This window comes from Macrotis lagotis, chromosome 1 (assembly GCF_037893015.1).
Source record: "Macrotis lagotis isolate mMagLag1 chromosome 1, bilby.v1.9.chrom.fasta, whole genome shotgun sequence".
Taxonomy (NCBI): domain Eukaryota; kingdom Metazoa; phylum Chordata; class Mammalia; order Peramelemorphia; family Peramelidae; genus Macrotis; species Macrotis lagotis.
Window position 1 is genome coordinate 161,117,329 of NC_133658.1, and position 25,456 is coordinate 161,142,784.

The 25,456-nt window shown below is 37.2% G+C and overlaps 1 protein-coding gene across 5 annotated transcripts in view; it reads left to right on the forward strand.

The window, feature by feature from the left end:
• NINL (ninein like) overlaps window positions 1–25,456 on the forward strand; it is a 205,954-nt gene that overhangs the window by 116,164 nt on the left and 64,334 nt on the right. For all 5 annotated transcript variants that reach the window (XM_074209293.1, XM_074209291.1, XM_074209290.1 and 2 more), the window contains exons 9-11: window positions 471–641; window positions 7,888–8,021; window positions 10,199–10,339. In XM_074209293.1, the coding sequence (XP_074065394.1) occupies window positions 471–641; window positions 7,888–8,021; window positions 10,199–10,339 (446 nt within the window). The remainder of the gene's footprint in view (window positions 1–470; window positions 642–7,887; window positions 8,022–10,198; window positions 10,340–25,456) is intronic.

A 25,456-nucleotide genomic window follows, 5' to 3' on the forward strand; every position in this document is an offset into this window, starting at 1 on the left:
TCAGCATATTTGGATAGATATGTACATACAAAGATAGATATGAAAAGTGCCATGCTTTCATGGTGCAACTAATATACACATACACACAAAATATATGTATCTACTCACAAACATGTGCATGGATGCACATACTTACACATATATGTGTATATACACCTACATCTACATATATGTGTGTGCTGGACATAGAATTAGGAAATTTAAAACCAGCCTCAGACATTTAATAGGTATGTGTACCTGAACAGGTCACTTAATCTCTATTTGTCTCAGTTTCCTCAACTATAAATTGAGAATAGTAGTAGTACTTCCATGATTGTAGGATAAAATGAGATATCTATAAAGTACTTGGCACATAATAAGTTGATAGTTATCATTATTGTTATCATAATACATATAGCATATATGTTTATATACATATGTCTGTGTTTATATTATGTACAGATATATATCTTCATTTTTCCAATCTGCAGGTTTTTGAGGAGAACGGTTGTAGGACCTCCACCACCTCATCCCTTCTGTCCTTTTGCATGGATGTTCGCCTCTTCTCTAGCATCGATGATGGCACTGGGTTTGCTGTTCCTGAGCAAGTCATAGCCTTCTGGGCACAAGAAGGCATAAAGAATGGCAAAGAGATATTGCAGGTTTGATATAGACCCTGTGGTTCTGTGGCAAAATTCCTTCTTTCAAACAGCAAGGATTTGGAGCCAGAATTACCATGGAAGCCATGGGCTTTTCTCCATCTGTACCTGGAGAAGGAGAGGGTTTAGAAAAGAAAAAACAACATACCAAGGGAACCCAGTAGAATAGAATTTTGCTTTCAGAAGAGTATAGATAGAGTGTGTACATTTTTCCTTTCCTGTACAGGTTTGCTCATTTAGAAGGCCTGTTCTGAGAATAGACTGGTTATGAGAAATTTTCTATTTTGGCAGATCTTATCTAACTGATGGCACACCCTTGAATTTTAATACACACTTTGTAGAAAGGACAGACATTATATTGTTTGCCCGGTCCATCTCTACATTTAGAATTCCTGTGATTATCTTTGGTTTGATACCACTCTTGCCACCAGATAGCATCTACAGAGTTTGAATAATGTTCTGTTCTCCAGATGTACCATTTATTTTTCTTAGAGCCCAACAAGATCTCCAGCCTATTCCTCATTACACATAGGAAAAGACTTTTCCAAAGATAGGCTTAGTATTAATAATAATAATAATAATAATTATTATTATTATTATAACCACAGTTATTCCTTCCACATCTTGACTTTTTTCCATCCCAGTTTCAATATACCATGGGTTGACATGAGAAATTAAAATAGATAGAAAATCCTTATTAGAGAAGAATGGTTTGAAACACTCTAGTTTTTATTTCAAGATTTAAAATAAAATGACCGTAAAAGTCAGAAAGGATGACACATCTCTTATGGATTTATTAGAGATGTTAACTATACTGATATGTAGGAAGAAAGCACATCATCATCATCATCATCATCATCATCATCATCATCATCATCATTGTCATCATCATCATTATCATTTATATAGTGTTGAATATTTGCAAAGCTTTTTACAAATATTGTTTCATTTGATCTTCCCAGCAATTCTAGGAATAGGTACTGTTAATATTCCCATTTTAAAGATAAAGGAATTGAGGAAGACAGAGGTCAAGTTATATCTCTAGGATTACATAGGTAGTGAGTATCTAAGGTTGAATTTGATTTAAGCCTTCCTGATTTCCAGGTCCAGCATTCTTTCCATTGCACCTATATATGTCATTTTTAGGAATTACATCTCCCCCTCATTTTCAGTGATTTAAAACATATTATTTTTTGTGCATGCTAATTATGATCAGTTCAAAAATCATTTAATAAGTGCCTATTATGTTCTGCCAGGCCTTGTGCTAAGCCCTGGGAATATAGAAAGAAGCAAAAGACAGTCCTTCAAGCACCTTATAATCTAATGAGGGAGATAACATGCAAACAAATATATTCTAAGTAAACGATATACAGACAAGTGATATATAGTAGGAAATATTTAAAGAAGGAAGATGCTGAAGGAGATTGGGGAGGATTCCTGTAGAAAAGGGATGGGGAACCTCATTTCTGCCAAAGGCCATTTGGATATTTATAACCACATCATATGAGGATTATATGTGGTTAAACATTTAATTAATTCACTCCTAAAAAGCTCCTACATTTATTGAATTTTGAGTCCCTGCCTATGGTTGCCTCGGCAGTGCCAGACCAAAGCAGAGGTTCCCCACCCTTGCTGTAGAAGATGGAGTTTTAGATGGGACATAAAGGAAACCAAGTAGATCTTAAAGGAAGAATAGTTGAAGAAGAGGAGGGACAACATTCCAGGTATGGGGAACATCACCAGAGAAAAGCCCTAGAGCTGAGAGATGGAATCTCTTGTATTTGATAATCTGGAAGGTATAAGAAGACTGGAAGCATAGGAGCAGGTTAGGTAAAATAGGGCTTTGAATTACAAGCAGAGCATTTTGCATTTGCTTCTGGAGGCACTAGGAAATCACTGGAAAATTTATTTCATAGAAGAGGTGATATAGTGAAATTGAACTTTAGGAAAATTACTTTGGTGGCTGAATAGAGAATAGTTTGGGCAGCAGATAAATTCAGTAATGAAGGTGTGAAATGATAAGGGACTGCACCAAAGAGTTACAGAAGAAGAGGTAGCAGAAGAGAGAAGGAGTAGTATTCAAGTAATATTCAAAGGTAAAGTTGATGGCTTTGGAAATAGTTTGGCTATGAGTGGTAAAAGATAATAAAGGATTCAAGGATTCAAGATGACCCCTAGGTTGTAAGCCTGAGGGACTGGGAAGATGGTGTTCTCCTCTATAATAATGGGGAAGGTAGAAAGGGAGTAGGATTTTGGAGGCAAGAGAATGAGTTTATTTTTGATATAGTGAGTTTAAGATATATCTGAAAGACTGTTAGAAATGCAAGATTGGAAGTCAGAAAAGAGTTTGGGCCAAGAAAGGTAGATTTGATAATTAGAAGCATAAAGATCGTCACTTAATCCATGGGTTCTGATGCAATCACCAATTGAAGTAGTATAGAAGGGGACCCAGGACAGAATGCTGAATGATGAGAAGGGATGAATTTGAGGAAGAGCCAGGAAACAAGTGATCAGATACTTCTACAACCTGCTGTTTGTTGCTCAGTCCAACAAAGTTTTTTTATATGGGTTATCTTTTGGAATCAAAGCAGGCTACTTTTCTTTATAATTTCTTGTTAATTCCAGGAATTGATTGGGTGTTCAGAAACAACTCATTCCCTCATCAGGTCTCTTGGCATATTGGTGGTACTTATTCCAGGTTATTTCTTTGCATACCTTCCATACACAGGTTTGCTCATTTAGAAGGCCTGTTCTGAGAATAGGCTGGTTATGAGAAATTTTTTATTTTGGCAGATCTTATCTAACTTATGGAACACCCTTGAATTTTAATACACACTTTGTAGAAAGGACAGGCATTATATTGTTTGCTCAGATCATCTCTACACTTAGAATTCCTGTGATTATCTTTGGTTTGATACCACTCTTGCCACCAGATAGCATCTACAGAGTTTGAATAATGTTCTGTTCTCCAGATGTACCATTTATTTTTCCTAGAGCCCAACAAGATTTCCAGCCTATTCCTCATTACACATAGGAAAAGGCCTTTCCAAAGATAGGCTTAGTATTAATAATAATAGTAATTATAATAATTATAACCACAGTTATTCCTTCCACATCTTTTCTTTTTCCATCCCAGTTTCAATATACCATGGGTTGACATGAGAAAATAAATATATTTTTTCATAGTTTTGTGGCAGCAGCAGACAATACACAAAGGCCAGAAGATGATTCAAAAAGGTTAGAAACTGAAAGATGCATAAAATATATGTATAGTGCTATTTAATATAATTTTATCTTTTAATTCTATAGTACTATTGCAAAGTACTTTGGAGGGTCAAAATATTTTATGCAGGGCACTGGGCCCTTAACCTCCACCCCCATGTGGGAAGGGATAACTGTCATAGTATTGCAAATCATTTTACAAATATTACCTACTGTTAAACTTACAATACCCTGAGAGGTCAATTCTATCTTTTCCCCACTTTATAAATGAGAAAACTAATGTAGACAGAGTGAATTGTCCAAGGTCACACAACTACTAAATTCTGAGGCCATTTTTGAGCCCAGGCATTCCTGATTTCAGGTTCAGTACACTGTCCACTGTGCCATTTGCCTAGTTGCCTTGAAATGAGAACTTCCTACAAATATACAAACACATAGATATTGAAATTTCATTTAACACAGTCAGATCCCAGGATCTTCCTAACCATGATTAAGAAATCTCCCCAGTCTATCCTGCCTCTTTTTCTTTTGAAGGAGGAAGGGCTGAGACATTGCCACTGGGATTTGAATCTGGGCTGAGTAGAACAGAGGCTGAATCTTTGATTGCTTTTCCTCTTTCCTTCTGGATGATCTCTCAGCTCCACAGAGAGAATAAAAAGGAAGTTATTTTGGATTAAGGAAATTCCTCCTGTAATTTCTTTTTTGGCCTCTTAGAATTTACTGGTTGTAATATGCCTGGATGGGAAGAAGTATTTCTTGGCCCTAAGTAATACCTTTTTATCTTTAAAAAAAAAAAAAGGACTATACTGTGTCATTAGAATAGCAAACAGAGTCACAGAAATTCAGAGCTGAGGAGTGGTTCAGATTAGAATCCAGGTCTCCTGACTCCAAGCTCAGTTTTTTCTCCATTTCCCAGCTGCCTCTTTTTTTTTTGCCATTTAGAAGAGAGAAAGGGAGATAGGGAAGGGAAGAAATGAGTGCTTTAAGAGTATATTATTTGGGGGCAGCTAGGTGGCACAGTGGATAAAGCACCATCCCTGGAGTCAGGAGTACCTGAGTTAAAATTTGGCCTCAGACACTTAATAACTACCTAGCTGTATGGCCTTGGGCAAGCCACTTAACCCCATTTGTCTTGCAAAAACCCAAAATAAATAAATTAAAAATTAAAAAGAGTGTATTATTTGATCCTTACAACAACCCTTAGATATTGATGCTATATTACCCCATTTTACAGGTGTAGAAACTGAGGCAGCGGTCAAGTGATTTGTTCAGGGTTGTATAGTTACTGAGGCTAGATTGGAACTCAAAGCCTGGAATTCTACTGTGTCACCTAGCTGCATTCAGAGAATAGCATTTCTTACCTTAGACCATATACAAGTGAATGATTTTTCCTTCCTTCCTTCCTTCCTTCCTTCCTTCCTTCCTTCCTTCCTTCCTTCCTTCCTTCCTTCCTTCCTTCCTTCCTTCCTTCCTTCCTTCCTTCCTTCCTTCCTTCCTTCCTTCCTTCCTTCCTTCCTTCCTTCCTTCCTTCCTTCCTTCCCAGTTGGCCCAGTGCTCTTATTGAGCTTCTCACCCTCCCAATGGTGATGCTATCTTGAAAGGGTCTTGGAATCAGTGATTGTAAGGTTCTTCTTCCAAAGAAGGAGGCTTGAGATTTTTCTTTTTCAAAGGGCTGGCCTATACACTTCCTTGATTCTGTTTGGCTGGTTAGAAGCCATTTTTGACAACTGTTCCTATGGAGAGATAGCCCTGCTGAGATTTGTTCCCAGGCTGCTCCTTTGTAATGCACAAAGCTTTGTCATTGTCAAAACCTCAGCACTTGCATAATCCTTACATGTTATAATTATTCTAACAGCTGACACTATGCTTTTCCTTTTCTCAGAGAGCTCAAATGACCCTGCATATAGAAGCTTTTTTTATTCCTTTGCTACATTCTGGTAGTTAGCAGGTCATTTATCCATTGTATCAATGAGGAAAAATTAGCTTGAATGATATCCCATTTGTCCTGATGTGTTCTGTTGCCTGTGGATTGACTTGTGTGTAGCCTTTATAATATATTTGATAGAGGTTGGGGAGGACCATATGTTGAAAAAATAAATATATTGTTAATGAACTGCTAAGTTTTGCTGACTTTTTTTCTTTTTCCTCATTTAAAGATTTTGTTAGATGACTGAAGCAGGAAAGGGAAGGATAAAGTGGGAGGAAATTAATGTAGAAACAAAAGATGTCAATTTAAAAAACCTTCTTTGTTAGAACTTATAGAGATTGAGCAAGTACAGAATATCAAAACTCAAGATATTAACAGAGACATTAGACAGGATACTAGTGCAAAAGTGAAATCAAGGGTTCAACTGGGTGGTATCTAAGCCACTTTATAACTTTAGAATTCCATGTTGAAAGGGAGTGTGAGGGGCGGCTAGGTGGCATAGTGGATAAAGCACTGTCCCTGGAGTCAGGACTACCTGAGTTCAAATCTGGTCTCAGACACTTAATAATTACCTAGCTGTGTGGACTTGGGCAAGCCACTTAACCCCATTTGCCTTGCAAAAACCTAAAAAAAAAAAGGAGTGTGGTATTGTATAAAGAACCCATGTTGTCAGAAAACTGCTTGAAGTATTGATTCTGTTATTATCTGTGACCAATCTTGGGCAAATCTTTGCTCCTGAGGACCTCAGTTTCATCATCTGTAAGGAGAGGGAATCATGCTACATGACTTTCATTCTGGCTCTTAACTCACTGATCAAGGGATCAAAAGTCATTCTAAGAACTAAGATCCAGGAATTATTCATAGCCTAGAGACCCATCTTCTGTGCCATTAGTGTTGATTTTTCCTGTTCACAGAACACATGAAATCCTGTATCATTGGAAGTGAGATTATCTATAAAAAGTGGCCTGTGTGCTGTACTGTCCTGAAGGGCCACCTGTAGCAAACAATACTCTCAAGTGTGACTTGAACTATATTTAAATGTCACTGGGAAATAGTTAACAAAATAATTAAAAATGCAATGCAATACAGCCAATATTACATTTTGAAGTCGAACCTGCAGAGATTCTTATGTATGTATGTATGTATGTATGTGTGTTTGGTGATTCCTATGTCTATTTGAGTTTGACAGCACTGGAGGAATATAATGGTATTAGAAATAAGACAGCTATGTTCATATCGTTCTTCTAGACATGAGATGTATGAGTGTAGATTTAACTTCTCTCAACTTCAATATCTGCAAATTTTACATGATTTAATAGCTGTTATATATGTAGCATATACCTTATTAGGATCATGGTGAGACACCACTGCTGATGATATGTACATATATAACATGTTTTGCCAACTTAAAATTTGTTATGTAAATGTTAACTGCCAAGATAGATAGATCGAGTGGTAGATTAATAGGTGAATAGGTAAATAGATAGATAGATAGATAGATAGATAGATAGATAGATAGATAGATAGATAGATGGATGGATAGATGTATGGACAGACATATGGATGGATGAATGATAGATGGATAGGTAGATAGAATGTTATAAATCATTAAGACTTTTGGGATGAAGATATATAAATTGATCCACATAACATGCACACATGCATGCATACACCTATATTAAACATATGTATATATACTTTATATAAATATTCTGTGTGTGCTTATCTAAATCTACCTAGTTCAAGATTTCTTAGTTTCAGTTAAAATTCTACCTTCTGTAAAAAGCCTTTACTGGTCCATCTTAACGATAGGTCCTTCCCTCTGAGATAACATTATTGCTGTTTCATCTTGTATGTTGTTTGTATATTGTTGTTTGCATGTCATCTTGTCATCTTCCCCATAAGACTGGGAGCTCCTTGAGGCAAAGACTGTTTTTTTCTTTTGTTTTGCTTCTGCAGTATTTAGCATGTTGCCTGGGACATCAGAGGTGCTTTCAAACTTGGTATATTTTTTATTAAAATTACCAATAAATGCTGTTGATAATTGTCAGGAACATCCTCATCTGCCAATGACCCCAGTGGGATTTTTCTTATTTCTAGAACCTTGACTTCAATGTGGAAGATAAGGTGAATCTTTTGGAACTGACATGGGCCTTTGACAATGAACTGATGACTGGTGGTAGAATTCAACAGGCAGCCTTGGCCTCTTACAGACATGAACTTTGCTACCAACAGTAAGAACCTTCTATTTGTAAGTTATTTAGAGACCTGGATGGGTTCTTAAGTGTTAGCTAGCTTCACTGAAAATTTCAAATACATGAGATATATATTGGAGGAAGTGTTGAACCTATGATAGGTTCATAGGTGATACCTATGGAGTATCTTCAGGAAGAGAAACTAGTTTTAGGAGCACCCTGTGCTGCAGAACACTTTCTTTTATGATTTAATAAAAAAAAAAACCCATTTATTTATTAACCTATTTTGAACATTGAATTTAGTCCTTGGGAGGAGGTATACAAATTTTAAATAAGATGCCTCCTTAACATTCAAAGCTCATATAATCTAATAACTCTAGTAAATTGTCAGATTACTAAAATGCTCAATATACTTGAGAAGTTTATCAGAGAGATATAAAACAAAATGTTAGGTGAAATCTGAGGGAAAGGTTGTACAAACCAGGAAATAGGGGAAGGCTTCTAGGTTTAGGCAGTATTTGAAGTATGTTGGTGATCAAGAAAGGGAAGGACTGACTAGTATCCAAATGACTAGAAAAATCTTCAAATTATCATAAATAGGCAACATTGAAAGGGGCCAATGTGCAGAACCTTTTCTTTTTTATCTTTCTTCATTTCTAACTCTTATGTAGGTAAGAAGAGGGGGAAGAAATCCCAAAGAATAAATGAAGATGGAAGTTTCCTACTAAAAGTTCATTTTATCAGGCTGAACAACTTATGACTTGTCAGACTTAAAAACTAATACTCGGGGCGGCTAGGTGGCGTAGTGGATAAAGCACCGGCCTTGGAGTCAGGAGTACCTGGGTTCAAATCCCATATCAGACACTTAATAATTACCTAGCTGTGTGGCCTTGGGTAAGCCACTTAACCCCACTTGCCTCGCAAAAACCTAAAGAAAAAAACTAATACTCATCCCTTTTGTCAAGTTTTCATATTAGCATGGCCTGAATGATCCTGAAATCTTACCTTATGAACTGAGGAACTCTGAATTCTATTTGAATAGGGATAGCAAACAATTTTCTCCAAAATTAAGGATTCTTCAATGCCTCATTGAGCCAAATTATATCTAAAAGGAAGATAGAAATATATATTTTTGTTTTGAAATTTGATTGAAAATACTCCAAATAAACTAAGAAAGTTTAAGAAAATCTGATTTTCTTGGGGGTATTGGGACTTGAGCACTAAAAGGAAAACAAAAAATAAGGTCCAATCTATTATACAGATTCAAAAAGAGTTTAGACAGAGACAATGTGTCAATTGCATTATGATTCCATTTTAATCAAATTCTATTTGAGATTTAGCTATATATAGATAGCCTTTATTTGCCAAGAAGATAAGTGGAATGATTATTTTTGTATGTTTATTGATTGGGGCTTTTAAAATTATAGGAATTATTGCATATAGCACATTCTGTTCCCTAGGCAGTAAACAGGAAATAACATTAATGGAAAATTAACTCACTTTTGTTAAATTTTATACTTCCAGCTGAAATAACAAAAATTGTATTATATTATTAACATAATAAAATCCAGATGTAACTGGAACCAAATAACATACAATTTGAGGAATATGTAAATAATTGAATATATACTTTTTACATACAATTCAATCTAGTGTTGGCTTATTTGTGCGAAACAAATTTTAAGCATCTGCTTTATGCATAATACCAAACAATACGACCTGGGCAAATAAAATAAAAAAGCACAATTACTACCCTTTTAAAAATTACTGTCTAGTTGGAATGAAATTATTTTACAGCTTTGCTAGCTGAACTTTTAAAAGGACTCAACCTCCCTTTTTCCTTTGAATTCTAGGGAGTATAATCACCAAAATTTTCAAGTAGAGAGAGAATTCATGATGGGAAGAACTCACTAACTTTATCAATGGACCTTAAAAATACTGGAATGTTACTGGGCCAGGGCTTCAGTGATGATCCAAAGTAATTGGAAGACTAGCTAATCCAGAGAGTGCTCACTTGTTCTACCCCACTTGACTGAGTTTGCAGCTATATACAGCCAATGGTAGCACTGACATCCAGGTCCAATATAGGATAGTAATAGACACTATCTCCCATTCCATCCTGCCCTCACCAATTAAAGGCTCTATCCAATGGACAGAAACTAAGATTGTTGGCGTTGTGATTTGAATTAAATAATTTCTCCTTCTTCCATGGACAGAGGGCATGCTGAGCAGATAGTGAAGGAAAGAGACAAACTGAAGCAGGATTTGGAAAAAGTAGAAAAACGGAACTTGGAGTTTGTCAAAGAGATGGACGACTGCCACACTGCCATGGAACACCTCAATGAAAGCAAAATCAAGTATGTGAAGCCAAGCCCTTGGGTTTAGGTTGGCCAGTCAATTTTGGCTCTCTTGGAGTCAGAGATGTTAATCCCTAAATTCATATTACAGAGACAGTTAGATAGTGCAATGGATAGAGCACAGGCTCTGGAGTCAGGAGGACCTGAGTTCAAATGTGGCCTCAGACACTTAATAATTACCTAGCTGTGTGACCTTGGGCACATCACTTAACCACATTGCCTTGCAAAAAAAAATTCATATTGCATATATTATGCTTTATGTCCCTTTGGTCCTTCTTGTACATAATAAGCATCAAACTCATTGTACAGCAGCATAAAGCTACTGAGGGAGGTTTTACGAGATTAAAATATAATTGGGAATTGTTTAACAAAATAAATAATAATATAACAGATTCAATATTAATTTTTGGTTTTCTAAGTCAAAATGCTGTCTGCAGGGTTTCTATTTGAGATTGACATCCCTGTTTCATGATAAAATGAAGCCCTGCACTGGAAGCCTTGAAGACCTGAGTTAAAATCTAACCTCAGGGGCAGCTAGGCGGTGAAGTGGATAGAGCACCGGCCCTGGAGTCAGGAGGACCTGAGTTCAAACCCAGCCTCAGACACTTAATAATTACCTAGCTTGTGTGGCCTTGGGTAAGCCACTTAACCCCATTTACCTTGCAAAAAACCTAAAATAAAATAAAATAAAATCTAACCTCAGATGCTTACCATCAGCATGACACAGGGCAAATGACCTAATCTCTCCCTGCTTCAATTTCCTCATCTGTAAATTGGGGATAATAGTACCAATTGTCAACAATCTTTGTTGTTGTGCAGATAAAATGAAATATTACTTGTAAAATGCTTTGTTAATCTTAAAGTGCTATATAAATACGATTATGCTATGCATTTTTCCTCTAAGGTGGCTTGAAAAAAGCATTGATAATGCAGCTAGGTAAAGTAAAGAGAATGATGAATTTAGACTTAGGAAGATCTGAGATTGAATCTTGCTTCAGACTCTTAACTGTGTGATCCTAAATAAGCCACTTAACCTCTTTTGGGTTCAGTTTCTTCATCTGTAAAATGGGGCTAATTGATGTCTCCCAGACTTGTTGTAAGGAACAAATGAGGCAACCCACAAAAATGCTTCATAAATCTATTTTAAAATTTTTTTAATTTAATTTTTTTCACTTTTTAAAACTTGCTGTTTTTTCTCTTTTGTTCTGATTCTTTTTTCTTTTTTGTTTCCTGCCATACATTGATATAAATTGAATGTTATAAGATTAAACATAAGAATAAACATAATCCCCCCCAAAGAAGATGAGAAACCTCAAGACGAGAGAGAGAGAGAGAGAGAGAGAGAGAGAGAGAGAGAGAGAGAGAGAGAGATTGTACTTCAGTTTGTGTTCAGATTTCAATGACTCTGTCTCTGGGGTGAGTTGTTTTCTTTATCATAAGTCCAACAGAGAAGTTGCTTCAGTATTTTTTTCCCTCAGTTGCTATTACTAGCTATATCTCCACTCTATTTCTCCCCACTCTCATTTATTCTATTCTCTCTCTCCTATCATCCTGCCCCTGTCCAAAAGTGTGTAGAATCTATTCTTCCCTCTCTTCTATCATCTATTCCCCATTCCCTCCCCCCCCCCACATTCCCCCTCATCCCATCCCTTTCCTCCCATACTTCTTCAGGGAAAGACAGGTTTCCTCACCCTATTAAGTATATATGTCATTTCCTCCCTGAGCCATTTCCGATGAGAATGAAGGCTTACTCATTCCCCCCTTGTCTCCCCCCCACTTCAATGAAAAAGCTTTTTCTTGACTCTTATGTGAAATCTCTCAGCATCTTCGTCATCTCTTTTTCCTTCCTCAAAGTACATTCCCTTATCACCCATTGACTCCATCCCTTTATCACATCATACCATTATATTCGTGCCTTCCTATGTCCTGTCTATATATGCTCCTTCTAACAGCTCTTATAAATGAGAAAGTTCATATGAGTTATCGATATCTTCTTCCCATGCAAGAATACAAACAATTGAACATCATCAAGTTCCTCATAGTTAGTCCCACTCTTCTACTCCCTCTATGGTTCACCAGAGTCCTGTACTTGAAGATCAAACTTTCTCTTCAGTTCTGGTCATCTCATTAGGAAAGTTTGAAAGTCCCGTTTCATTGAAAGTCCATATTTTCCCCTGAAAAATGATGTTCAGTTTTTCTGGGTAGTTGGTTCTCAGTTGTAAACCAGATCTTTTGCCTTCTGGAATATCATATTCAAACCCCTTCCAGTCCTTAATGTAGATGCTACTATATCCTGTATAAACCTGACTATGGAACCTCAGTAGTTGAATTGCTTGTTTCTGGCATCTTTTAGAATTTTCTCTTTGATTTGGGAGTTTTGGAATTTGGCTATAATATTCCTGAAAGTTTTTCTTTTGGGATCTCTTTCAGGGGGTGTCTGGTAAATTCTCTTGATTTCTATTTTACCCTCAGCTTCTAGGATCTCAGGCCAATTTTGCTGTACTATTTCTTGAAAAATGAAGTCTAGGCTCTTCTCTTGGTTGTGGCTTTCAGATAGCCCAATAATTTTTAAATCATCTCTTCTGGATCTGTTTTCGAGGTTTGTTGTTTTTCCAAAGAGATATTTCACAATTTCTTCTAATTTTTGGCTTTTTTTTGGCAGAGTTTTATTTCTTCCTGCTTTCTTGCAAAGTCATTAGCTTCCTTTAGTTCCATTTTGTATTTGAAGGAGTTATTTTCTACAGAGAGCTTTTTTATCTCCTTTTCCAGCTGGCTAATTCTGCTTTTTAAGGCATTCTCCTCATTTGCCTTTTTTTTTTTGCTTTTTCCAACCCGGTTTTTAACATTATTTTTATTTATTTAATTTATTTAACGTATTATTTTCTTCAGTATTTTTTGTATATCTTTCACCAAGCTATTGATTTGGTTTTCATGATTTTTCTGCATCACTCTCATTTCTCCTCCCAATTTTTCCTCCACCTCCCTTAATTGCTTTTCAAAGTCTTTTTTGAGCTCAGACATTTTCTATTTCTCTTGAAGGTTTTGGATATAGAAGTTTCAATTTTGTCCTCATATGAGTATGTATTTTGATCTCCCATGGGACTAAAGTAATTCTCTAAGGTCAGATTCTTCTTTTTCGGTTGTTTACTCACCCCAAGACTAATTTACAGCACTTCTAAGGCTTTGGGTTTTTGTTTTTTGTGGGTGGGGAAGACACCCCACTGGGACCTTTATTCCTCCAAGGTCTTATGCTCTCAGGCCTGTGCTTTGATATGTAGATGACCACAGCACTTCCCTCTACCCTGGGGCTATAAGGAGGGATCCAGCTTGGTTATTTAGTATGGAAGCCCAAACTGCAATTTCTGAGTGTAGGCAACCAGCAGAGTCCTTCCCCTGGGAGAGCAGAGAAATCTCTGCAGACTTCTTTTACTGTCTCTTTGGGTACAGGCTGCTTTCTCCAGATTCTTGCTGCAGATTCTGCAGCTGTACTCCTCACTCCATACTCACCCAGGTGCAGCAGAGTTCTCTCCCTGCCCCTTCAAACTGTTCCAGGTGATTTCTGGGTTGGACTGCACTGGGCTGGGCCATGCCATGGCTTTTTTTCCCAACCCCCCCCCCCCTCCCCGTGAAACATACTTTTTCTGTGGAGCTTCTAAGTTGTCTTGGACTGGAAAAATGTATCACTCTTTCTGTGAGTTCTGCCCCTCTAAATTTTGGCTACAGCCATCCTTTGTTCATTTTGGGGGGGGGGTTGGGAGAGTCAGAGTTCCTGGAAGTGCTGCCTTCATGCTGCCATCTTGGCCCCCCCCCCCCATAAATCTAAAATTGCTATATAAATAAATGCTAATTTTTATTGTAATTATTATTGATATGTTTAACTCAACTGAAACCTAGAATATGTCCATTTGGGTCTATAGATTAGGCTTACAGTTCACCCACCATTTCATTCTTTCTTAAAAAAATCTGTGCATCTCAAATTAAATTAATTATAACCAGTATTTATTAATTGCCTGCTTATGGGTGAGGGTCTAAGGAAGAGGTGGGAAATCTTTTTTCTTTCAAAGATCATTTGGATATCTGTGACATCATTCATAAACTATACAAAATTATCAGTTTAAAAGTTAGCCTGCTATATTTAGTCAAACATTAGTTAATTCATCCCTAAAAAGCTCCTAGATTTATTGAATTTTGAATCCTGCCTGCAGCCACTGTGATAACACTAGATCAAATGATTTCATAGGCCTTGTATAGTCTATGGGACAGACGTTCTCCTCCCCTGGTCTAAGGATACAAAAAATAAAAATAAAAGTGCTTATTCTCAATGAGCTTTCGTTCAACTGAAGGCACAGTCTGTGTTCACATATGATGCAAGATTATTGAGGTGGAAAGAACACTGATAGCTGGGGAATGGAGGGGACCAGGGAAGGCTGTACAGAGGATCTGATACCTGATGTTCTTTTTAATGGAAGAGACAGATTTCAAGAGGCAGAAATGAGTATTGGATTCCAGATAAGGGCATATGGCTTTTGCGAATACACACAGAGAAGTGATATGATATCAAGTTCAAGGAACAGCTATTTCTGTTCCGCTAGAATGTAGTTAATGAAGAGGAAGCAAATGAAATAACACCTGAAAAGTAGGGGGAGAATGACATTTTGATGGATCTTAAATGCTAGATTAAAGAGTTTATATTTTACACATTGGACAAGCAGTTTTGGTCAGGGAAGATCAGATGTGATTGCTTTGATAGCTGTGAGAAGGATTAAATGGAAGGAAGAGAGGCTGGAGGTAGGGAAACTAATTAGGAGACCAAGAGAGGTCATAAGACCTCAGCTAGCTATGTGAGGAGAACTAAAAGGGAGAAGAGAGAGATATCATGGAAGTAGAATTGGTTAAGATACATTAATTGATTGGACATCAGGGATGATGGAGAGGAAAGAGTGGAAGGTGGCTCTGAGGTTATAAACCAAAGTGATACAATGACCATTTTAAGGGCAGTGTACATTAGCTTCCAATCCTCATAAATGATAGAATGTGTAATGGAGTCATTTGAGTCTGAGGGGGTGGAGGAGAATATATGCTTTCTCCTGCATTTGAAGAGGTTGATTTTGCATCTTTTATCATTGTTAGTCAGAAATAGGTCTTACTTCCATGTCACCTGGATAATTATTTTATCCAGTTGTCCTTTTTTGGTGAGGAAAACAGACACAAGAACTGGATTTTTGAATGGTTTCAGACACATGGAATATCTCCACTATATGATGCTTATAGCTGAGGAACTGTTGGGTTACTCAGTGTTGGGAGGTCAGGGTCTGTGACTGTCTTCCTGAGAAAATCCATGAAGTTTCCACTTTCAAAAAGTACTGCCTTGATTTAAAACATTTCTGAATAACAGGGCTTCCGGCAATTTGAAGGGATATTCCTCCTTCTTTTTCCATTATTACTTTTATTGGTACATGGTGTGGTAGTAATATGGTGATAATAATAGTACATGGCTTTAAAATTAGGAAAGTATTTTGTGTACAAAAAGTAATTTGATCCTAATAACAGTGCTATGACAATAATATTATCAATAGCCAACACTTACATAGTGCTTTATGGTTTGTGTGCGTTTTGTCCTATGTGAGGCTCATAGCAACCCTTGAACTAAATAATGAGAGTATTTTTGTCCCTGCTTACAAATGGGAAAACTGATTCTTAGGGACAACAAATGAGTTGTCCCAGGTTTCATAGATAGGAAGGGTCAAGGGCAGGATTTGAGCTCTCTTCTTATTCTAAGTCCATTTGGGACTTTTTCCTAAACTAGCAGCCTTAGACATGAAGTCAAAAGACCAGTATTTGAGTCCTTGCTCTATTGCTTACTTATCTGAGCAACTTTGGATAAGTCACTTAAATTTCCTCATATATAAAAACATATAATAATTATACTTATATCTGAATTCACAGAATTGTCATGAGGATCATTGGATCATAACTCTGTCTAGTTCATTCCCCCCCTCATTTTAAACAAGGGGAACTGAGGCACTGACTAAGTGACATGCTTAAGGCCACACAGGTAATATCATAAGTGTCAGAAATGAGATTTGAATCTACCTCCTTTGACTCCAAAGTCAGTGCCCATTCCATCGTGCCCATTCCATTGTACCAATTCATGTAATCATAAAGTACTATGCAATTGCCATCTATTATTCTTTTATTATTTGCCATCTATCATAGTCTTTGCTGTTTTGAAATTGATATTAATACACTTGATTTTCCTCTGACTCTCCTAGATGGAAGGGAGAAAGAAGTATGAGGGGGGAGTCAGGAAAATCAAGAAAGAGGTAGCAGGTAAATGAGGAGGCAGAGCACAAGTGTTGTAAAAATATCCCCAAAGCTTTTTACCTGTGTGACTCTTGGACAAGGTACTTAACTTTTTCAGGATGTCAGTTTCTTCATCTGTTAAATGAAGTTGTTGGAATAGAAAAAAATCTCAAATACCCTTGTGAGTTGAGAATAAAAGATTTCTAAACTGGAATGATTCAGAAAGACATGTATTAAGTTGTCCAGGAGAGGAGATCAGAAAAAAGACTCCTTTCCTCTCAACCTCTCTTCTTGTCCTCCAAGTGTTATTATTTATTATCTATCACATGAAGGAACAAGGAAACAGTTACTAACTAGCCATCCTAGAGGCAGTTTCCAGATAGGACAAGTGGGATGCTTGAGATGTTTAACTAAAGAATACTTCTTCCATTCTTTACATCAGTCTTTAGCTCTGACTAGATTTCCAGTCAGTGTAGACCAGCACCACTACACAGACATTGACTTTAAGACCATTGGTTAAGTGATGGAAAAAAAGCTGCATTGGCTATGACCCAAAAAGCCATTAGACCAAAGATAATGGGGAATTCCAACAGGAGCAGGGTGTCTAAAAGATTAGCAAATGGAACTTTTTCTTAGAATTGAACTCTCTGTTTGAGGAGAGAGAAAAACTGGGTTCTTGAAATGGATTCTGCCAGTGAGACTGGACCTCATTTGGCCTTCTATTTTTTCTCTCAATTTTTGCCTCTCAATTCCAGGACCTTTCCTTTTTTGATTTTTTTCCTATTTATCCTGTATGTAGCTTGCTTTTTATATATTTTTTTGCATATTTATCTCCCTCATTAAAGCACCTTGGTTGGGGGGGCAGAGCCAAGATGGCGACAGGAGAAGAGCCTCTCTTAGGTGCTCTCTCCTTAATATTTCAAAAATCTTAAAATTAGGATTCTAATGAAACTTTTGAGAGACAGAACCCACAGAAAGATCCAGTGAGATGGGGCAGCTAGGTGGCGTAGTGGATAAAGCGCTGGCATTGGAGTTAGGAGTACCTGGGTTCAAATCTGGTCTCAGACACTTAATATTTACCTAGCTGTGTGGCCTTGGGCAAGCCACTTAACCTCATTTTCCTTGCAAAAACCTAAAAAAATAAAAATAAGATCCAGTGAGGCAATTCTCCAGACCAAGGTAACCTGGAAAACAGTGGAAAGGCTCTAGCTCCATGGGGGTTAGAGGGGCGGCCTGCCAGAATGAAGAAACTTCAGTCTCCTGGAGGCAGCCCCAGGATTCCTGGGAGCCATGATGGAAGTGGAAGCAGTTTCCTGACCTACAGCCCTGGGGAGTATCCGGCACAAATCGGAACATCAGCAGAGGAGACTTCTGCCAGAATGAGCGTTTGAAGCCCAGGCCCTCAGGGCAATTGCAGCAGTCAGCAAGGTCAGCTCAGCAGAGGTGGCCTCTTGGAAGCCCAGATCCAGAAAAAGGAAGCAGGCATGGAGCCAGTAAGCAGGAACAGAGCTGGTAAGCAGGATCCCCCAGGCAACTGAGCCTTGAGTGCTCAGTCCACCGAATGTAGGGGAATGGAGAGAGATTTCAGAGGTCTGTCCTCTGTACCTGAAACAGGACTCTGGGGCTCTGACCACATTCAGATCCTGATTGCAGTCCAGGCCCCCCCCCCCCACCTCAGCCCCATGGCAAAGAGGGTGCTTATGGTCATTCACAGACCAGGAGGGAAGTCGGAGCTTCACACACTGAGATCCTTATTTGGTGGGGGGGTGTTCCAATAATACTCAAAAGCTCAGGAAGCACTTCAAAACCAGGCACAGGCTGGGGAAATGAGTAAACAGGAAAAAAGGGAAACACCATTGAGAAATACATTGCCTATGACCCCAAGAAGGATCAAAAAACTCAATCACAAGATGAGGAAGTACAAACTCCTGCATCTAAAGACTGCAAGAAAAATGGAAATTGGGCTCAGGGTATGACAGAGCTTAAAAATATTTTCAAAATCAAGTAAGGGAGATAGAAAAAAAATTGGGAAAAGAAATGAGAGAGATGCAGGGAAAACATGAAAAAGAAGTCAGCAGCTTAGCCAAGGAGATCCAAAAAAATGCTGAAGAAAATACCATGTTAAAAACCAGAATAGGTCAAATGGATAAAACAGTTCAAAAAGTTACTGAGGAGAACAATGCTTTAAAAAGCAGAATTGGCCAGATGGAAAAAGAGATAAGAAAGCTCTCTGAGGAAAACAAATCCTTCAGTTGTAGAATGGAGGTATAGGAAGCGGATGACTTTACGAGAAGTCAAGACACAATACTTCAACATCAAAAGAATGAAAAATTAGAAGAAATTGTGAAACATCTCATTGTAAAAACAACTGATGGAAGAGTTGTGGGAAATCTGGGACATTATTACATTGTTGGTGGAGCTATGAACTCATCCAACCTTTCTGGATAGAAATTTGGAACCATGCCCAAAGGGCAACAAAAATGTGCATACCCTTTGATCCAGCAATATCACTACTGGGTCTATACCCTGAAGAGATGATGAAAAAGGGTAAAAACATCATTTGTACAAAAATATTCATAGCAGCCCTGTTTGTGGTGACAAAGAAATGAAAATCAGGTTAAATGTCCTTCAATTGGGGAATGGCTTAGCAAATTGTGGTATATGTATGTCATGGAACACTATTGCTCTGTTAGAAACCAGGAGAGATGGGAATTCAGGGAAGCCTGGAGGGATTTGCATGATAAGAATGTGATTTCTTTCTTATCACATTCAATTTGGATCAGTGAATACTATGGAACCAATGTAAAGACTGGCACATTGCCTTCTGTGGGAGGTGGGGGGAGGGAAGTAAGATTAGGGGAAAAATTGTAAAACTCAAAATAAATAAAATCTTCAATAAAAAAAGAACAACTGATCTGGAAAACAAATTCAGCAAAGATTATTTAAAAATTATTGGGATACCTGAAAGTCAAGATCAGGAAAAGAACCTTGAGCTCATTTTTTAAAGAATTCCTGCAGGAAAATTGCTCACATATCCTAGTACAGAGGGCAAAATAGAAATTGAGAAAATACACCGATCTCCCCCAGAAAGAGATTCAAAAAAACCCCAACCCCCAGGAATATTACAGCTAAGCTCCAGAACTCCCACGTCAAAGATAAAATATTACAAACAGCCAGAAGGACACAATTCAAATATTGTGGAACTGCAGTCAGGATCATACAGGACTTAGCAGCAACTACATTAAGGCCTCATAGGGCTTGGAATATAGTAGTCCAGAAGGCAAAAGATCTTGGAACACAACTGAGAATCAACTACCCAGCAAAACTGAACATCCTCTTCCAGGGGAAAAGATGGACCTTCAATGAACCAGGGGAATTTTAATTGTTCCTGTTGAAACAACCAGAGCTGACCAGAAAGTTTGACCTTCAAATACAGGACTCAAGTGAAGCATAGAGAGTGGAGGAGAAGGGTAAAATATGAGGGACTTAATGATGATGAACTGCATGTATTCCTGCATTGAAAAATTATACTGATAATATTCAAATAAAACTTCTTATTTAATAGAGCAGGTAAAAGGAGCTTTTATAGATGAACCACAGGAGAGAGCTGAATTTCAAGATATAATATATTGTATAATGGCTGAAAGGGAAATGTACTGGGAGTAAGAGAAAGGAGAGGTGGAATAGGATAAGATGTTTCATATAAAAGATATAGAATATATATATATATATATATTTATAATGAGCTATTGCAATGATATGGAAGGGGGAAGGCAAGGGGGAATGAAGGAACCTTCGCTTTCATCAGAGGTGACTTGGAGAGGAAATAGCACATACACTCAATGGTGTATAGACATCTAGAGTAAAAAGGAGAGAAGGGGGACAGGGGGAAGGGGGGATGTGAGTGATGGGAGGAGAGGATGGATCATGGGGGGAGAGTGGTCAGATATAACATGTTTTCTTTTTTTACTTCTTGCAAATGGCTGGGATTAGGTGGCCTGTGTGGGACCATGGGGCCGGGTGGTTGCTGGTTCTCAAGGGTGGTATGTGGGCTTGGGTCTTAATTGACCTCCAGGCTGGTGATCAGTCTGCTGTACCACTCAGATATCCTACAACACATTTTAGAAGAGAGTCAGAGTGGAAGGACAGAGAAAATATGATAGGAGGAAGGTATGAATGGAAGGAGTTGAGATCAGTAACAGTAAAGGTGGAAAAATATGGAAGGAGCTTTTGTAATGTATTTATCATAAAGAATGTGATCCACCAGAGACAGAACTGATGGTGTTGGAATGCAGACTAATGCACATTTTTTTTTTCTCTTTTCTTTATTTCTCATGAGGGTCTATATTTTTTGGTGGGAGGGGCTATTATGTTTACTCTTAAACAAGAATATTTTAATAATGTATAATAAAAAACATCATTTGTACAAAAATAAAAATAAGTATAAAAAAGTAAAAAAAAGGCACCTTTAAGGTAGGGACTGTCTTGCCTCTTTTTGCATACCCAATACTTAGCATATGGTTTGGCATATAGTCAAGACTTAATAAATGTTGATTTATTGATAGTTTCCTCAACTGTAAAATAAAGAATTACTCTGTATGGTCCTTTTTGTACCAGAAATTTAAGATTCTCTTATTCATAAGGCAAGAAATCGAATGTCTCAAACATAGAGGAAGAGATCTATTTGTTAGCTTTTTATTTATTTTTTTAATGCTCTTGTAGTTGAAAGAGCACTTTGGCATGATATGATTTATGATGAAATTCCACTGACCTCAGACAAGTCACTTATATCTCTCTAGGCTTCAGTTTTCTCAACTCTAAAATGATGGGATTGAACTAGTTTCCTTTCACCTTAAAATAATATGAACCTACTTAATTACCATTCTAATTAATTATTATAATCTACTAAATCTTTATAGACTAAGACAAAGACTTCAGTTCACTAAGCTTTCATCTGTTTGATTTGTGCACGACAAATTTGCTAGACAGCCTGGAATTTATTTCAAACATTATATAAGATGGAGGCCTTGTATGTTTTAGGGAGCCCAATAGGAAAATAAAGACTTGGTCACAGAGAGGCATGATCAGGGGGATGCTGGTAAAATTTGAAAAAATTGGTTCTCTGGGGGAGCATATATTTACAGAACACCTGAAAATTTAATCTGGATTATTAACATTTTCTTAAGTCTAGAAGTGAATAAAACAATATCAAGCCTGCTTTGCCAGTTTCCAAAATTTAACAAGCTGCTTTGAGAGCTGACTCTACCGCACCCCTGGATAATAGGCAGAATTGCATGATAACTGCAATTAAGAAGGGCCAAACAAAATACTCTTTGATGTCTGATGAAGAAAAATGTAAATGGAATTCTTACTATATGATTTCAGTCAAAAAAGTGCAGGGAAGATTTCAGCTTATGTTATCTCCATTAAATGAAGGCAATAGTGATAACTGTAACATTCATTTACATAATTCTTTATGTTTTAAGGTTTAGTAAGGGTAGTTAGGTAGATAGAGTACTGGGCCTAGAGTAAGGAAGATCTGAGTTCAGATATTTATTAACTGTATGACTTTAGGCAAGTCACTATATCCCTTCCTCATTTGTAAAACAGGGACACATTGAAGAGGAAAATAGCAAACTACTCCAATATCTTTGCCAAAATGGTGTCACAAAGACTCAGACATGACTGAATGCAAAAAAAAGATGACCTAAGTTGAAATATAAACTCTTTGAGGGCAGGAACTGAATTTTTTTTTTGGTTTGTTTGCTTTATATATGTCCCTAGTGCCTTATAAGTAGTGGGAGGTTAATAAAATTACTATAGAATAAATATTCTTTTTTTTTCTTCTTCCTTTTAGTTTTTGCAAGGCAATGGGGTTAAGTGGCTTGCTCAAGGCCACACAGCTAGGTAATTTTTAAGTATTTGAGGCCAGATTTGAACTCAGGTACTCCTGACTCCAGGGCCGGTGCTCTATCCACTGCACCACCTAGCTACCCTAGAATGAATATTCTATGATTATAAGAAAACGAACAGGGTTTTTTTTTTTATTATTACTAGCAAGAAAATCATCTGCCTTCTTCAATAATGAGAGTATTCCTTATACTGATTACACGTCCTGAAATTCTTTCCACACAGATTTTGTTTCATTGATCCTATCATAGCAACAGCTTCTGTCAATTAGCAACACCACTTTAAGAATGCTCCTGGAAGATAGCATTATGTGGTTTGCCATCCTAGTGGTATAAGCCTCATGTGGGTATGTGCCAAAGTGCCAACTAGTCATACTATAGAGAAATAATTAGTTTCTTCATTTCACAGCTTTCCCTAGCACCCTACCTGCTAGTTAACAAATGATCCTTCCAGATCCTTTGAATCCAGGCCAATTCTGTTGGCTCCAGCTTGATAATTGGCCTCCTTGGTTGCTCAGCCTTGAATTTTGCTTCTGGCTCATAGCAAAAGGTCAATAAGTCTGAAATTAAGCCTCCTTTCTCATTCAGGTTTCCAGTGTTCCAAGACTTTGGGATAGACAGGGAGATTTCTTATAGGGGAAAGCACAAAATTCTACAGAAAAAACTTTCAAAAAAATAAACTTTCAAACTTTTTGCTCTCAGGGCCCTTTTATACTTTTTAAAGTTATTAGTGTAGTTAAGTATCTCAGTAGATAGAGCATCAATCCTGGAAGCAGAAGGACCTAAGTTCAATACTGACATTATACAGTTAACTATGTGAAACTGGCAAGTTATTTCATCCTGATTAATTAAAAAAAGCAAGTTTGTTGAAAAGCCCAGAGAGTTTTTGTTTATATGGGTTATATCTATCAATATTTACTTCATTAGAAATCAAAATGTTTTAATATTATTATGGTGCAGGACATCTAGGTAGTATAGTGGATAAGAGGACCTGACCTGAAGTCAGGAAGACCTGAATTCAAATGTGATCTCAGATATTTGCTAGCTATGTGACCCTGGCAAATCACTTAACCCTGTTTACCTCAGTTTCCTCATCTGTAAAATGAATTGTAGAAGGAAATGTAAAATCATTTCACTAGCTTTGCCAAGAAAATTCCAAATGGGGTTATGATGAGTCAGAAAGGACTACCAAGAGCAATATTTATTATGAAAATAGTTTTGATCACATGAACCCCCTTGAAAGGTCACCTCTTATGTTCTGAAGTCTGCCATGTTATCCCTCTGCTTTTGTATTATTTGCACTTTTGAAAAACAGGGCTTGAATTGTTTTTAAGTATAAAAAGTCATTCATCCATATTTTTGTTTGTTCATTTGTTTTTAGTTTTTGCTATGCACTGGGGGTGAGTGGCTTGCCCAAGGCCACACAGCTAGGTAATTATTAAGTGTCTGAGGCCGGATTTGAACTCAGGTACTCCTGACTCCAGGGCTGGTGCTCTATCCACTGCACCACCTAACCACCCCCATCCATATTTTTAAGATGCACTGAGGACATTCTTATAGTTCTCCTTTCAGGAAAATGCTTCATTTGCTTTCCCTTATTTGTAAAGTAAGTAACATTGAGTTATGCAACTACATAGAAATTAAAGATCATTTTAAAGGTAATTAAAGTCACTTAATTTTTAAACTTTATTTTTTCAATTAATAGGCATTTATTTTTTATACATCTTCCTCTCTCCCTTCCTCAAATTGAGGTAAGGAAAAAATCAAAACCTAGAGAACCCAGCTTTTAAAACTTTTTTCTGCTTATCACAAAGCCCTTGTATTTGATAAAGAAGCATAGTTTGGAACTTTATAGGGACTTTTTGTTTTAAATACTCTTCCACAAGTTTCCTCTTTTATCAGATGGTCTCTGTTAGGTCCACCACCTTTAGGGGTGTTTAGGTAGTGTTTCACATTAGGGGAGCCTTGTGTGCACCAGACTTAAGCCTGTCCCTTTGAAAGGTTGGTGCTAGTGAAACTTTGAAATTTCTGCTTTTGATGAGCATGTAGTTTACTGGTTTGAAGTTCTTGTTAGATTAGGCAGGTCAAATGGAGGAAATTTCAAAATCGAAGGTCATCTTATGAATGTCTTCACTAGACTTTCCCTATGACCTGTAGGCTTAGGATTTCTTGTCTACAGTCATTCAGAGGTTGAAAATGGCATTCTATATAAGATGTTTTAAGAAGTATAAAAAAGATTGTGGAGTAAAAGTAATTATTGAGAGCGTAATGGGATTAAAAGTAAGAATAATAGCTAATATTTATAGAGAACCTTCAGGTTTGTAAGACACTATCAACAAAAGTTGATCCTATGAGAAAGATCTATGTATTATTATCTGCATTTTATAGAAGAAATCGAGGATGGACAGTATGGTAATAGACGAAGATACCAGACTTGGAGTCAGGAAGACTTCATCCAAATACTGCCACAGATACTTGCCAACTGTGTTACCTTGTACAAGTCACTGAACTTCTCCGAGCTTCAGCTTCCCCATCCATTGAAAAGGAATAGTAATAGCAACTACCACACAAGGTTCTTTTGCCTATAAAAATCTTGAAGTGCTAAAAATAAATTAAAGATAGAGCACATGGACTGTGACTAGCCCAAGTTCACACAATGTAAATAAGCATCAGAGACAGACTTTGAATTCAAATGTTCTTAATTCCAAATCCAGCACACTCTCTACCATACCACCCTGCCTTATCTGTTGGATTTGCTTAAGTACCCTCTTTTTTTTAGGAAGGGACTTGACGAACTGGATATTTTTCTTAAGAATGAAAGTTTGGAAAAGTTTTAAAGCTGGTGGTTTTAAGCACCCACTTGATCAATATACACAGTCAAGAGTATCTACTCATCAGTCATTTT